The sequence below is a fragment of the Corythoichthys intestinalis genome, chromosome 19, assembly GCF_030265065.1.
Source record: "Corythoichthys intestinalis isolate RoL2023-P3 chromosome 19, ASM3026506v1, whole genome shotgun sequence".
NCBI classification, from domain to species: domain Eukaryota; kingdom Metazoa; phylum Chordata; class Actinopteri; order Syngnathiformes; family Syngnathidae; genus Corythoichthys; species Corythoichthys intestinalis.
The window spans coordinates 26,595,514-26,608,115 of NC_080413.1; the positions used below are offsets into that span (position 1 = coordinate 26,595,514).

Consider the following 12,602-nt stretch of genomic DNA (forward strand, 5'->3'; position numbering starts at 1 on the left):
ACCTACTGAGTGGATGTGCAAGTACACTTTATTCCAGTACGGCAAAAAAAAAAAAAAAAAAAACCACATAAAACATGTTCCCCGAGGTCACATGCGCCCCCCCGGCATTGCTCTGCGCCCCCCCAGGGGGGCGCGCCCCACTATTTGAGAAGTACTGGTTTAGGCTCACCTAAAAGACTGCATTGTTTTAATTTTATTTTGATTATTATTATTATTTTTTAAAAATTTATTTTAACTTAACATTATATTTATGTTCCAATTTAGTAGCTTTGATAAAAATTGCGTTCAATTGAAAAAAAGTTATTTTTCTTTTAAACCCAGATATCTGAAAGAAACACATTTTAGAGCTGGAATTGCAATACCATGACACTGTGATATTATGGTTTAAGCCACAAGGAATCCCCAAACTTTTTCCTGTGAGGGCCACAGAACTTTTCCCTTCTCTGATGAGGGGCCGGGGTCAGTTTGTAACAGAAAAAGTGTGACGATTGCAGGAGTGCCTAAACGTAAAAAATTATTGTTTTTCAGAAAGCCACAATCAAATAACCCTATCTGGATTCTTCACGGAACAAAAGTAAATTAAAAAAAATATATATATATATATATATAATATCATTCATTTTCCACACCGCTTTTTCCTCACGAGGGTCGCGGAGGTGCTGGAGCCTATCCCAGCTAACTACAGGCAGTAGGCAGGGGACACCCTGAGCTGGTTGCCAGACAATGGCAGGGCACAAGGAGACATACAACCATTTTTCACACCTACGGGCAATTTAGAGTGTTCAATCAGCCTACCATGCATGTTTTTGGGATGGGGGAGGAAACCCACGCAGACACGGGGAGAACATGCAAACTCCACACAGGAAGGCCGAAGCCCGGGATTGATCCCAGAACTGTGAGGCAGACGTGCTAACCACTCAGCCACCGTGCCGCTTATAATATAGTAATTATATTAATAATATTAAATATTAACTAAATAGATAATAATCACATAACCCCCTCTGGGTTCTTCACAGAAAAAAAGCCAAGAAATAAATAACACTTATGGAAAAAAATAAAATAAAATATAACAATAATAATAATCAAACTGCTCTCTGGTATTGTTCAGGGGGCCGGACCAAATGTGTAGGCGGGCCGTAGTTTGGGAACCCCTGGTTTAAGGTTATCATACCGTCAGAATATCATACGGACACATGCGTATTTTGAGTTTGGTTATATTAATTAGCAGTTTTATGAATATTTTTTTAAATGTTACAGTTGGTTATATCCAACAATAAATCGTCATAGAAGATTTTTTTTTTTTGTGCTCAGGAGGGTTAATAAGATGCTCTTAAAAATTCAAGTTTTAGGGGGAGGAAGAGTAGCATGGGTGGGTGGGTGGATGGTTGGTGAGGCGTCGGGGAGGTTATTCCTAATGTCCGCCCCTTAATCCGGTTGGCTGTCAACCTGCCCCGTGGCCAAGCGCTGAGAGGTTGGCGCAGCCGTCAATCAAAAGCGACGTCCTCTCGTCGGGCTTGTGGCTCTGAGAGACGCCTCAGTCAGATCGCTGTTTGGAGAGAGCACGGACAGAGGGGAAGAGAGCCCACTCTTGTGAAGGTTGTGCGTGGACCATCACTAGCGCGCCGCAGCCTGCCCGCCCCTTGCGCACGCGTGTTCCGCCCGGCGCGGTGTGACCGAGACACGCGTGTGATTTTTTTTTTTTTTTAATTAGATTTTTTTTTATTTTTAAGGGGTCTAGTTTTTGTTATTGTTGTTGTTGCATGTCAGAAGGCTCGGAGCTGCTGTTCGCTGGCTCTGCGGCTGTTTGTCTGCGCTCACCGTGCCCCCTCCCTCCTCCTATGGGACTCTAATTAATCGGAGGCATGTGGACTCGCACCAGGATTAGACATCGCTTCCTAATAGTGTGCCTGCTGTTGACGTTATGGGCCAAGGTAAGACGCTTCTCTGCTTCGCTTTGAACAATAAAACATCAATTTAGCATCGCCAAACGCACGCACGCGCATAAGCGCACACATCCAATAAACGCTTGTAATCACCCGTGTCCAAAAGTTGGTGGGCGTGGTCCGATTTGCACCTTCTTTGCATCACATTCATCGATAATTAAATTACGCAGACGTTACGTACGCTCACGCCACCTCATATCAAAAGAGATGAATCGACAGCGCGTTGTAACCCCTTCCCGACCTTCGATTGCTATCAATTAACACCACGCTTCGGGGTTTTATTCATGTTAATTGGCCGGTGCGTCCAGTCAATTGCATCAATTGGCCGCCGCAGCGTACCAATTCACACTAGAGACCTTCAGACGTTCATGATCTAACACTTTATATTTTTGCTATGCCTCATGGAGGATGTACACGCGACTAGACGTAACATTATGAGCACTTGCACAATGCCATGACAGTGATCTATGGTCATGATGTTGTGGTTGCTCGCTGTTATATATATAAACACTATATGTACAATAGACCGGCCACATGGAAGCATACTGTATTTGATTGATCTCAATGAACTACAACTCAGTTGTACAATGCATTTTGCATCGGATTATATAAAGTAAAATATTATTTTAGGAAAATATTTTTCTGTGCGTGTTAAACGTACAGTGCTGATGCTGATAGTTTATCAATATGTAGTTTGCGGTGATGATCATATTCATGAGTGGTTTGTTATATATTTGATTCATATCATTTGGGAAGGAAGCAGTGTCTATCAATACTGATATTTGTCTAAAATTATGTATTAAGGTGCTGTTTTTGATTTATTGGGTTTTGTGTTCCCCAAACATAGTATCAGGTGCACCTGGATTTAAAGTGCAACGTGGACCAAGGTGTTTCAAAGTTGTTTATACATGAAGGCAATGCTTGCATTTGGTTAGAACTTCTGTTTAACTTTTAATTTTTGTGAATGAAATTTGCATTGTTGTGGAACTGCACTCAAACAAAATATTATAACCTATTTAAAATAATTAAGCTCGCAACTATCTGCAAGGCTAAGTGGCCATTCTGTTTTAATAGAATTAATATGTGATTTTTCCCACATACAGTACATTTTAAGTGACTCATTTACAATTGGCTGATGTTATACACTGATAAAACACTAAAACCAAATGTAGATGCCTAAACAGTTGACCGATTTGTGTAATTCGATGATATCAGTCTTGCGTTGACGGGCTCTGTGTTCACTCATAAGTTGGCATTAGAACCTTTGATTAGAAATGACTTGAATGCAATGTGGAGACATACTGTGTTTGTCCAATTTTATGTATCGACGCTACCATGATGCATATCCAAATTGAGCCACTCAAGCAAAAAACTTGATTCTCTTGAAGCACGCAGTCAAAAGTCTGCTTCAAGTTGTTAAAACATTAGAAATGCTGTCATTTTAAAAAAGTTCTGACCCGCTGTAAACGACTAACACAATAAACCAATAGGTAAACTGACAACGTCTATCAAAACTTAGCTTTATCTAGTTTAAAAACAGATATCTCGTGTTAGCTCTCGTGTAATTGTGGGCATTTCTATAACGTTGTTTCCAGGCGTCCCAGTCAACAGGCTATTTTGAGCTGCAGCTGATCTCTGTTGAGAATGTGAACGGCGAGTTGGCGAGCGGGGAGTGCTGCGACGGCTCCAGGAGCTCCCAGGAGGATCTGAGCTGCGTGGAGGACGAGTGTGACACTTATTTCAAGGTGTGCCTCAAGGAGTATCAGGTGGACATCACCACTGGGGGGCCCTGCATCTTCGGAGCTGGATCTACGCAAGTTCTTGGTGGAAATATGTTGAGTTTTCAAAACGCGAAGAACAAAATTGACGAGGCTGGCAAGATCGTGATCCACTTCCAGTTCGCATGGCCGGTAAGAGATTGATTTATGCTCCAATTAAGCTTGAAGGTTAACATGTCTACTTCCTTTCTCAAGATGATTCAGAATTGGGAATGTTTCAAGTTCACGTCCTTGAATATGTATGTGTGCCAGCCAGCATTCTTTCACACCGCTACAGCCGTAATTAAGAAGATGAAAGTAAATAGTTAATGTGTCATTGAAGAAAAACAGCCTTGCAATGGCATGTTTCATAGTTGAAATATATGAATGGCTTTTTTCCCGTCACTGGGATTAAAAATTGATTCTTTAGTGACTCTCGCATCTCACTCTCATGTTTGCCCTTTAAACCAGGCTGCACGCAATGTTTAGAATGTCAGACTTCACACTCGATGAGGTAAAAAAAAAAAAAACTGCAATTGTGTGCTTAGTGCTTTTGAGAGTGGTGTAATTGAGATCACAAACACCACACAAGTGATAATTCCATACGCATTTGCGAGTTTCCTCCCTTGTCCCTGTAGTATATCTAATAGTTTATTTAATAATTATTTTATCGAGTAGAAAATGGATTGAATTTAATTTGCATACAGTGGAAGCCGCAAGATTCTGATGTAAGAGTGTTGGTTTAGCATACACAAAGACTGAAACCATTGTAGCTCTCCACGAACAATGAGAAGGAAAATCTTAATTAGCCATTGAAATAACCATCTGCCATTTTTAATCAATGTTCGCAATGCGCACCTCCCAATATACCATTGGCAAATAGAAACACAGTTTAAAGTGGGAACCACAACCAGGGGGGATGGACGTGTGTCCAAAACAGGTGGAGCCTCCCAGGGTGTCATTTGTAAAGCCTCAGTTCCGTGCGTGCGTGATTTGGTTTACCACACAGGTCATTTTCGTGGTTTAAGTTTTTCCTCCACTTTATAAAATTCTTAAATTCGGCCGTGAGTCATTAAGTGCCACCACCGTCGGCTGAGCACGCACTGTGAAGGCTTTGAAAACTGAAAGCTTTTTCGGCTTTTGAGTCTTAGGGGCCGTTTACATGGTGACTGTCCGAGAATTCGAAAAATTTCAAATTTGCATTTGCGTCTCCATTCGAGCAATGTTGCAATTCCGCATGAAAACGATGTAGTGTTCATGCCAGGCCCTAGGGGGCAGTGAAGATTTACAGGGCAACAGAATGATGCACCTTGATCCCACCAAGCTCCCTCAGCCCGGAAAAAAATATGCCCGCCCACTCGAAGCAATAGCATTTTTCTTTTGTTCAAAAAGGCACAAAAATGGAAACATCCAACATATTTAGTTTAAAAATATTGTTAAAACAGCAAATTAATGCCGACATTCCGCCATATTTGCTGTTTTTAATGTTTAGTAGCACCCCTGCGCACGCCCAATGTGACGCGGGAGCCTTTGATATGCATGCCGAGGAAGCCCCCCTCAATCCCTCGCAATCGGATTCTTCCACAATGGAGGCAGGATTCAGATTTTTCGTCTTCGCCGACACCATATGCACGCGAGGCGAGTCCGCTACTCAGTCACTGCGTCTTTGTGTCGCAGAGTCGCCATGTAAACTGCCCTTTAGAAGACCATCTCTGTGCCCAACTCCGCGCAATCCGCAACCGGCAAACCACGGCTAGCCGTGAAATTGAAAAATATAACTGTGACGTACGAATAAAGCGTCAAAGATCAATGTGCAATTCAAAGTGTTTGTGGTTGTTAATCGCTTGTCACAGCTGGTGGCAAACTGGGCCCAAGGCTAGTCAATTGGAGGCCCATTATACAATTTCTTCTTTTTTGTTTCCCATCATTCTTGAGGGGAATTCTAAATCAGGCTGCTCAGGAAAGATATACTTTTCGCCAAGATCGTCATCCATTGAATATGGTACGCCTGCCGGTATCGTGCCAATGTAGTTACCCCCGTCAAAAATTGTATCCCCTGGGCGGTGCACTGATTTGCTTGATTTCCGTGTTTTGGTGATGTAGTTATCTACGAGGTTTTAAAACAAATTCTGTCGTATCACGTAACATACGTACTGAACTTAAAAAAAGGCTATTTTTCTCTTTTTTTTACTCGAAGAATGACCTCATAACTGTTATTACTGTAATTCAAGTCTTGTATGGAGTTTCTCCAGTTTAATAAACGTTGATGTCCAAAATATATAACTATGGTTCTTTTCTGGTTTCAATTTATTGTTTAAGTCGACATAACTCATAACTTATGTGTGTTTGCGCACTCCCGCGGCCAGGGGACACAATTTTTGTCGGGGGTAACTACATTGGCAAGACACCGGTGGTGGCTCTGTTGTATGATTAGCATCTTTAGTGGGGCTTGGTTCAATCCATGGTTCTTGCTCAGTAGTTGATGTCATTTTTGAAAGCTTAGGTTTAAAAAAATTATGTATATCCATCTTGCCTCTTTGGTCCTCGGGTGGTTTTGGCTAAGCAAAGCAAATTACCGTCTAAGGTGCTTGTCATATGATCAGTTCGAATATCTTTTTTTTGCACATTTCATTCATTTTTGTTGTTTTATTGCTTTACAACTTTTATAGACATATTTTACTGGAAAATTCTTAATTTTAAAATCATATATAGGACAGTCAAATACATGCAATGACACTTTTCGGCCACCAGGGGGAGCCTGGCCCCCCCTTAAACTCTGCTTATGGGCGTAGCCCGACCTCATGACATAACAACAATACCACAGTGCTGGAAAGGACGTTTAACACTGATACAAAATTAAACTACCGGTTTCCTTTTATAATAAAGCACTTTTGTTAAAGAGGATCATGGTCATTGTATTCACTTCGAGGTGAAATGTTATGTCAAGCTATTTCGTTTTCCATACTTGAAGAGATAAAATATTTTTTTTTCATGAGCTGGTAGCGTCCTCATGCGGAAAAAAGACAAATTCAGTTGATAATTTATATTTTATTATTTGTGTCGTGATAAAACAAATGTTGCACTTACTACCCATTGTTTATTCTCAAGTGTCTGACATTGGGACGTACATAGTACATATTGTGCTTGAATTTGTGCATTCTCGTGAGAGCACTTGTGATTTCCTCTGTTTGATTGCCGCAGACATTCGTAGCGCAAACGCAACCAGTAGAAATTCACCTGCTATGTTTTTGAATCTGTCACGCAACTGTGTTTCGGGGTAAGAAAAGCAGCAGGAGGGAGAGTGAAATGCTGTACGAGCAGGAAGCATAAAAACATAAATATATTTTTAAAATTAAAAAGCCGATCCTTTATGGCGCGATCAGCCCGATTTCCGATCATGTGATCGGATCGGGACATCCCTATTTTATACATTTCTTGGATAAATATTGAGTCGTATCAACATTCGAAAAAAATTGAGAAATCAAATTTAGACTGTCGCCCAGCGCGACTCCTGTCTCAAACTACCGTAATTTCCCGAATATAAGGCGCACCCGTATATAATGCGCACCCCAAATTTACTTGTAAAATCTAGGGAAAATTATTGTACCCGTTTATAACGCGCACCCTAATTTTAGCACCAATAAATAGAAGAATGCAAGAAAACAGAGCTCGTGTACAGATACAGAGATGTCATTTTACTGACCGGTGAAACACAGCACAAGCATAGCACATTGGTAGTTCAAAACATTACCGTAAACTGACAATATTTACGGTAATAATATGATTTGACAATTTCTCCAAATTACCAGAATCTAGGAGAAAACAAAACGGATGTGACTTTTCTTTTAAAGGCTGGTGTATAACTTGCTTGTTTCCTCATGATGAATAAATGTTTCTTCCATGGATTGATACGGTAAAATTAAAGTCAGAACGTAAGTCGGAAATCCGTGAGAGCTCATCGCTGTCAACACGACAGTAACCAAAGGAACTATTGTAATTTGGGTTTGAGTTTCACGAGGGACCGATATAGTTGACGGACACAGGAAGTGTGTGTCCTTACATTATTTATGGTCCGAATTGCGGAGCTGCAATAAACGTCGACTCAAATGGGTTCAAGAAACTAAATTCTGTGCTTTATGAAGAGTGAAAAAAGCAGAATTTAACACAGACGAAATCATTCGGCCGATTAGAGTGAAGTATTACCGAAACAAAATGGTGACGTCATGTACCGTAATGGTCGGCAACGGGTCGCCGCATACGTTTCTTCAACACAACGTGGCCGTGTCAATGAAAAAAAATCTGTTTATATATATATGTAATACATATATATTTCTCTCTCCATCCATGTACCCGTTTATAATGCGCACCATGAGTTTACAAGTTGATTTTGGGGAAAAAAAGTGCGCGTTATATTCGGGAAATTACGGTAGATATGTCACTGATAATAAAACTAACTTGTGTTGATATTCCATGCAGTCTTCAGCAAACAAAAAAGAGAAAGAAAGGGTCGAAACTTAGGTAACGCTCTCCTCCTTGTCAGATTGACTGTGGTGAACGAGTTATGAGACATATTGCGCAAAACCCCACAACACAACCAGTTGCGTCTCTATTTGTGTCTGGCAAAAAGCCTTAGGTTACTTCCATGTCCACAGACAAGAATGTGCAAGTGGAAATTTTCAGCGTTTACCAGTTTAAAACGTAAGCTTGATCTTTTACCACTTTTGGAATAGATTGGGTCATTGCTTAGCATTTTAGGGCCTTTTGCTTACTATTATCAGAAGGGATTAAAATGTGTTAAAATTACATTGGGTTACCAATATTTGGATAACATGCTTCAAAAAATTTTCCCCCTTCGGTCATCCTCAAATGTGTCCTCTTAATACGCACAATTACTTTGAGCATCGCTGAAGATTGCATACCTTCCAAGGCTCTTGTTGCGGCCATAGCGCTTGCTAATGTCACCTGGGTCGTCGCTTCCAAAGTGGTCCTGATATGAGGTTTGGCTTTGTTCCAGTGCACCACTAAGCACCTGCCAAGGCCACCAAAGGCTAATTGGACAGGGGACATACTTCAATATGCAAAGCCTGAAGTTGATCCGTGTTGCTGTTTCTACCCAGAGACAGTTGTGTGGTGAGCCCCAGCTAAATTCCGAAATTAAAGGATGTCATTTAAAAAATAATTGTATTTCTAAAGAGTTTGACGCAGAAAATGAATATTTTTCTCATTCATCTACTAATAGCATCCTATATCATTACCAACTTCAGGCTTGGAGTCTTGTGAGTTCCTCAATGTTTTAATATGACTCACAATGATCATATGTTGTGAGTGGGCCTCTGTTAAGAGTGCCCCCTTCTGCATCCCACCGCTTCCTCCCCTGCTGTGGGTGCCAGGTGGCCCCTCTAGGGCAATTAAGCTAGTCCCACAGTAGAGTGTTGATAGAGGATGATTTTGTGAATTAGGTGTGCATACTTAAATTGTCCTAGTTCTACTTGCCCAATTACTGTAGCTACAAGGGGAAGATGCACGCACCCGTCTATGCGCCATTGGTTGGACTTGTTCACTTTTATATAGGTTTTGAAGAATGTTATATTATTTTGTGATTGATTAGCACTAGTACAAGTCGTATAATTAAGCCTGTCGCGATATGTAATAAGTCAAATTGTCACACTGTTAGGGGTGTAAGTGTACACAAAAATCTCGGTTCGGTACGTACCTCGTTTTTGTGGTCACGGTTCAGTTCATTTTCGGAACAGTAAGAAAACAAAATGCAAAATATAAATGTGCTAGTTGTTTATTACACACTTTTGTGCTTTCAAAAATAGGAACAGTAGCCTATACAAAGCTAGAATTCTGCTCAAAAAGTAGCGGGTATTTAAAGATAATAATCCAACAACAATTTGCCTTTCAGACCCCGCGTATTGGTCAGCTTTCTTTCTGAAAGAAAAGTAAAAAGAACTGTGCTAAAGAGAAAAGCAATCCCAATGACAAAGATTTTAACACGTATTTTATAAATGAAATGCCTCAATGAATCATTTTTTTTCTTGTGAACGGTTTTCAAAAGCTTTATTGGTGGATTTTCTGAAGTTAAAGCGCCACACAGAAATTAATAAATTTAATTGTGTAAGCAGGATCTGTGTATTATTCATATTATTTAATTAGTGGTGTTTTAGGTGTTTTGTATTTTATTTAAATGGGCTATTATTTATTTTTTTATGGGTTTATATTTTACAAATGTGATGTAGTTTTCATTTATATTGTATATTCTATGTTGTATATCTTAAGTTCCTATTTGAATATTAGTTCCTGCTTGTTTTGTTGTGGTAGGAGGGTTTTGTATTGAACACGGGGCGGTGTTGGTTATTATTGTAGCAGAGAAGACAACTGTAAATCAACAAAGACAAGTCAACTGTGCCCTGATTTACCACTCAAGGGATCTGATGGACTCAAAAAGTGGGTTATGATTGCATATTAGTTTGAAAATCGACTGGATCCACCGTATTTTTACACGAGTGACTTCCGGTCTGCTAGCTAGTAGTATTGACGCAGGAGGGCTGCATCTCGCGTCAAATAATAAACTCTGCCGTTATTTTCATGTGCATCGCGTTGAGCCGCTTCTGGGACGCGTCTAACACGCGGCTGCACTGTGACTGGTGTGCATTGGCTGATTCTAACGCCTGCGTTTCACTGCGTTCTCGCAGCGGCCAAGTTGTCGCGCCGTTGACGTTTCATACTGTCCTTCCGTGTTGGTCCTCATTATAGTAGAGAAGACGGAGTAAATATAATCTACACAAAAAAACTGTAACTCGATCGACTCACAGCCTCGAAAAGTAAAGGTTACATTACGTCAGAAACTCGTTCGGTATGCCTCCGTTCCGAACCGAGCACCAAGTACCGAAACGGTTCAATACGAATACATGTACCGTTACACACTTACGCACGGTAAATAAAAATGAGGGCGGTAATTTTTCTCGGCTGCGATTAATCGCCATGTGCTTACGTACATTTGTGCGTGCGTGTGCTGCGTGCACTCGGCACACGTGCATGTTGATTGCATATGAGACTCCAGTAGTTTTCACAAATGTTTATTGGCCATAGATACAGAATTAAAGTTCGGACATACAAAATAAGGAAACACTTCTATATTAAACATTGTAAAACGTTAGCATTGCTACATTGAGGCTAATGAAAAACAAAAGTACTAACATCTTTAGCCTGCTATAAAACATTGGCAGTCTTCTCCACAACGCAAAATTGCGGTTAAAAGGTGACACTTCAAACATGAAAACTCGCTGGATTAAAGAATTTGCAAGCAATGCGAACAAAAGGGGGAAAAATCTATTACTGATACCACATGCATGATGAAAGCGAAGTGCACTTTGTTTTTGTTTCTTTTTATTAAGTGTAAAGCTTACGGTTAGTGGCTTAGCAAACATACTTCTGGTGGACATTTCAAAATAAAAGCACGTCATGTTCAGATTTCTGGAGGCGATTGCATATACTTCAGATTCTACACTAAGAATAAATTTGAAATGATACCCATTATGAAAAATCTGATTGGCAATGATAATATGATGTAAAAAATGATAATAATTTGGATTCAAATTTGTTGCATGCACATTTTGCAGGGCAAGATGACAGTCATTTTGGATAAAATTAACACTTTTAAAGTGCTCTAATTGGTAAACAACAAAAATGACATTGGGTTTCTCACCTATTTCATAAATTACACCTAACTAGCTTTAAAATGACTCATGCATTTTTTTTATAGTTATAACTTTTAATATAGTTTGTTTTATTTAAGAATAACAATTTATTGCATTTGAATCGGTGATTTATTAGGATGTATTGTCACTATATTCGTGGTTAAATAGGTTGGGGGAAAAAAAAACAGGCAATAATATCGCATATCTGCAATGATTATGAGACAATATATCGCCAACTAAAATTCGTTATCGCGACAGGCCTACGTATAATATCTTATTAGATCTGAAACAAAATTACTTAAGTTGATAAGTATTAAAACTTTAATTCAAACACGAGAACATTTGTGATAATGAATCTGTTTGTTGGACTGTTAAACCAATAGGAGCGCTAGGTTTCATGGAAATATATTTGTCTATTGTTTGTGAAACTTGGTACTGTTTTAATGAAAATTAACTGAACAATCGGATGAGTTTTTGGCAGAATAATTACAAAATGATTTGATTTAGTGCTGGAACGATTAATCGATTAACTGGAGTAATTCGTTTAGAAAAATTCAAATTAAATTTTGCTTTTTTGAGTATTCGTTTAATTAAAGTGGCGTTGTAATGGTTCATTTTGAAAGCATTTAGTTTTATTGATTTGAGTAGATACACCGCGCTCTAGTGGTAACAGCGAATATGACAATCATTTCACATGGCTGAATCCAGCTGCACCCTGTTAAGACCAGCTTAAGCTAAGTTTTTATTTGAGCTCGTTTTTTTTAATGCATTTGTAATTGTTTATAGGTATATTAAGCTGTTTTTTTTTTTTTTTGCGGGAACATGTGTTTGAACCATTAAGAGCATTGTAAAAAGAAAAAAAAAAGTTGGCATTGTATAGCCCTTAAGTTGGCGAACTTTTGCTATGTAAGTTAGCCAATTGTTCTCTTGTTGTACTTGGATCCTCATTTATAATTTTTTTTTTTATACCGTTTGAGGCTCAGCTCAGGTATTTTAATTTTTTAATGTTCCTTGTCCGATTACTTGATTATTGGAACTAACTAGTTCATCGAATAATCGACTCTTAAAACAATCGACAGTTGCAGCCCTAATTTGATTGCAGTTGCCCAACTAAAAACGGCAACAAAACCTGTGTGAGTGTGCATAAAATTGTGCCAAGTGAATGTATTTCACAATGGACAAATGATAAACCCTCAAAG

At 39.4% G+C, this 12,602-nt stretch overlaps 1 protein-coding gene across 2 annotated transcripts in view; it reads left to right on the forward strand.

Annotated features, from left to right (window-relative positions):
* The first annotated feature begins 1,416 nt into the window (after positions 1 to 1,416).
* The window catches only part of jag2b (jagged canonical Notch ligand 2b), a 129,318-nt gene continuing 118,132 nt past the window's right edge, over positions 1,417 to 12,602 (forward strand). Inside the window, exons 1-2 of one of the 2 annotated variants that reach the window (XM_057822239.1) lie at positions 1,417 to 1,931; positions 3,539 to 3,853. In XM_057822239.1, the coding sequence (XP_057678222.1) occupies positions 1,863 to 1,931; positions 3,539 to 3,853 (384 nt within the window). In that variant the 5' untranslated portion in view covers positions 1,417 to 1,862. The remainder of the gene's footprint in view (positions 1,932 to 3,538; positions 3,854 to 12,602) is intronic. The other variant, XM_057822240.1, reaches the window with a different exon arrangement.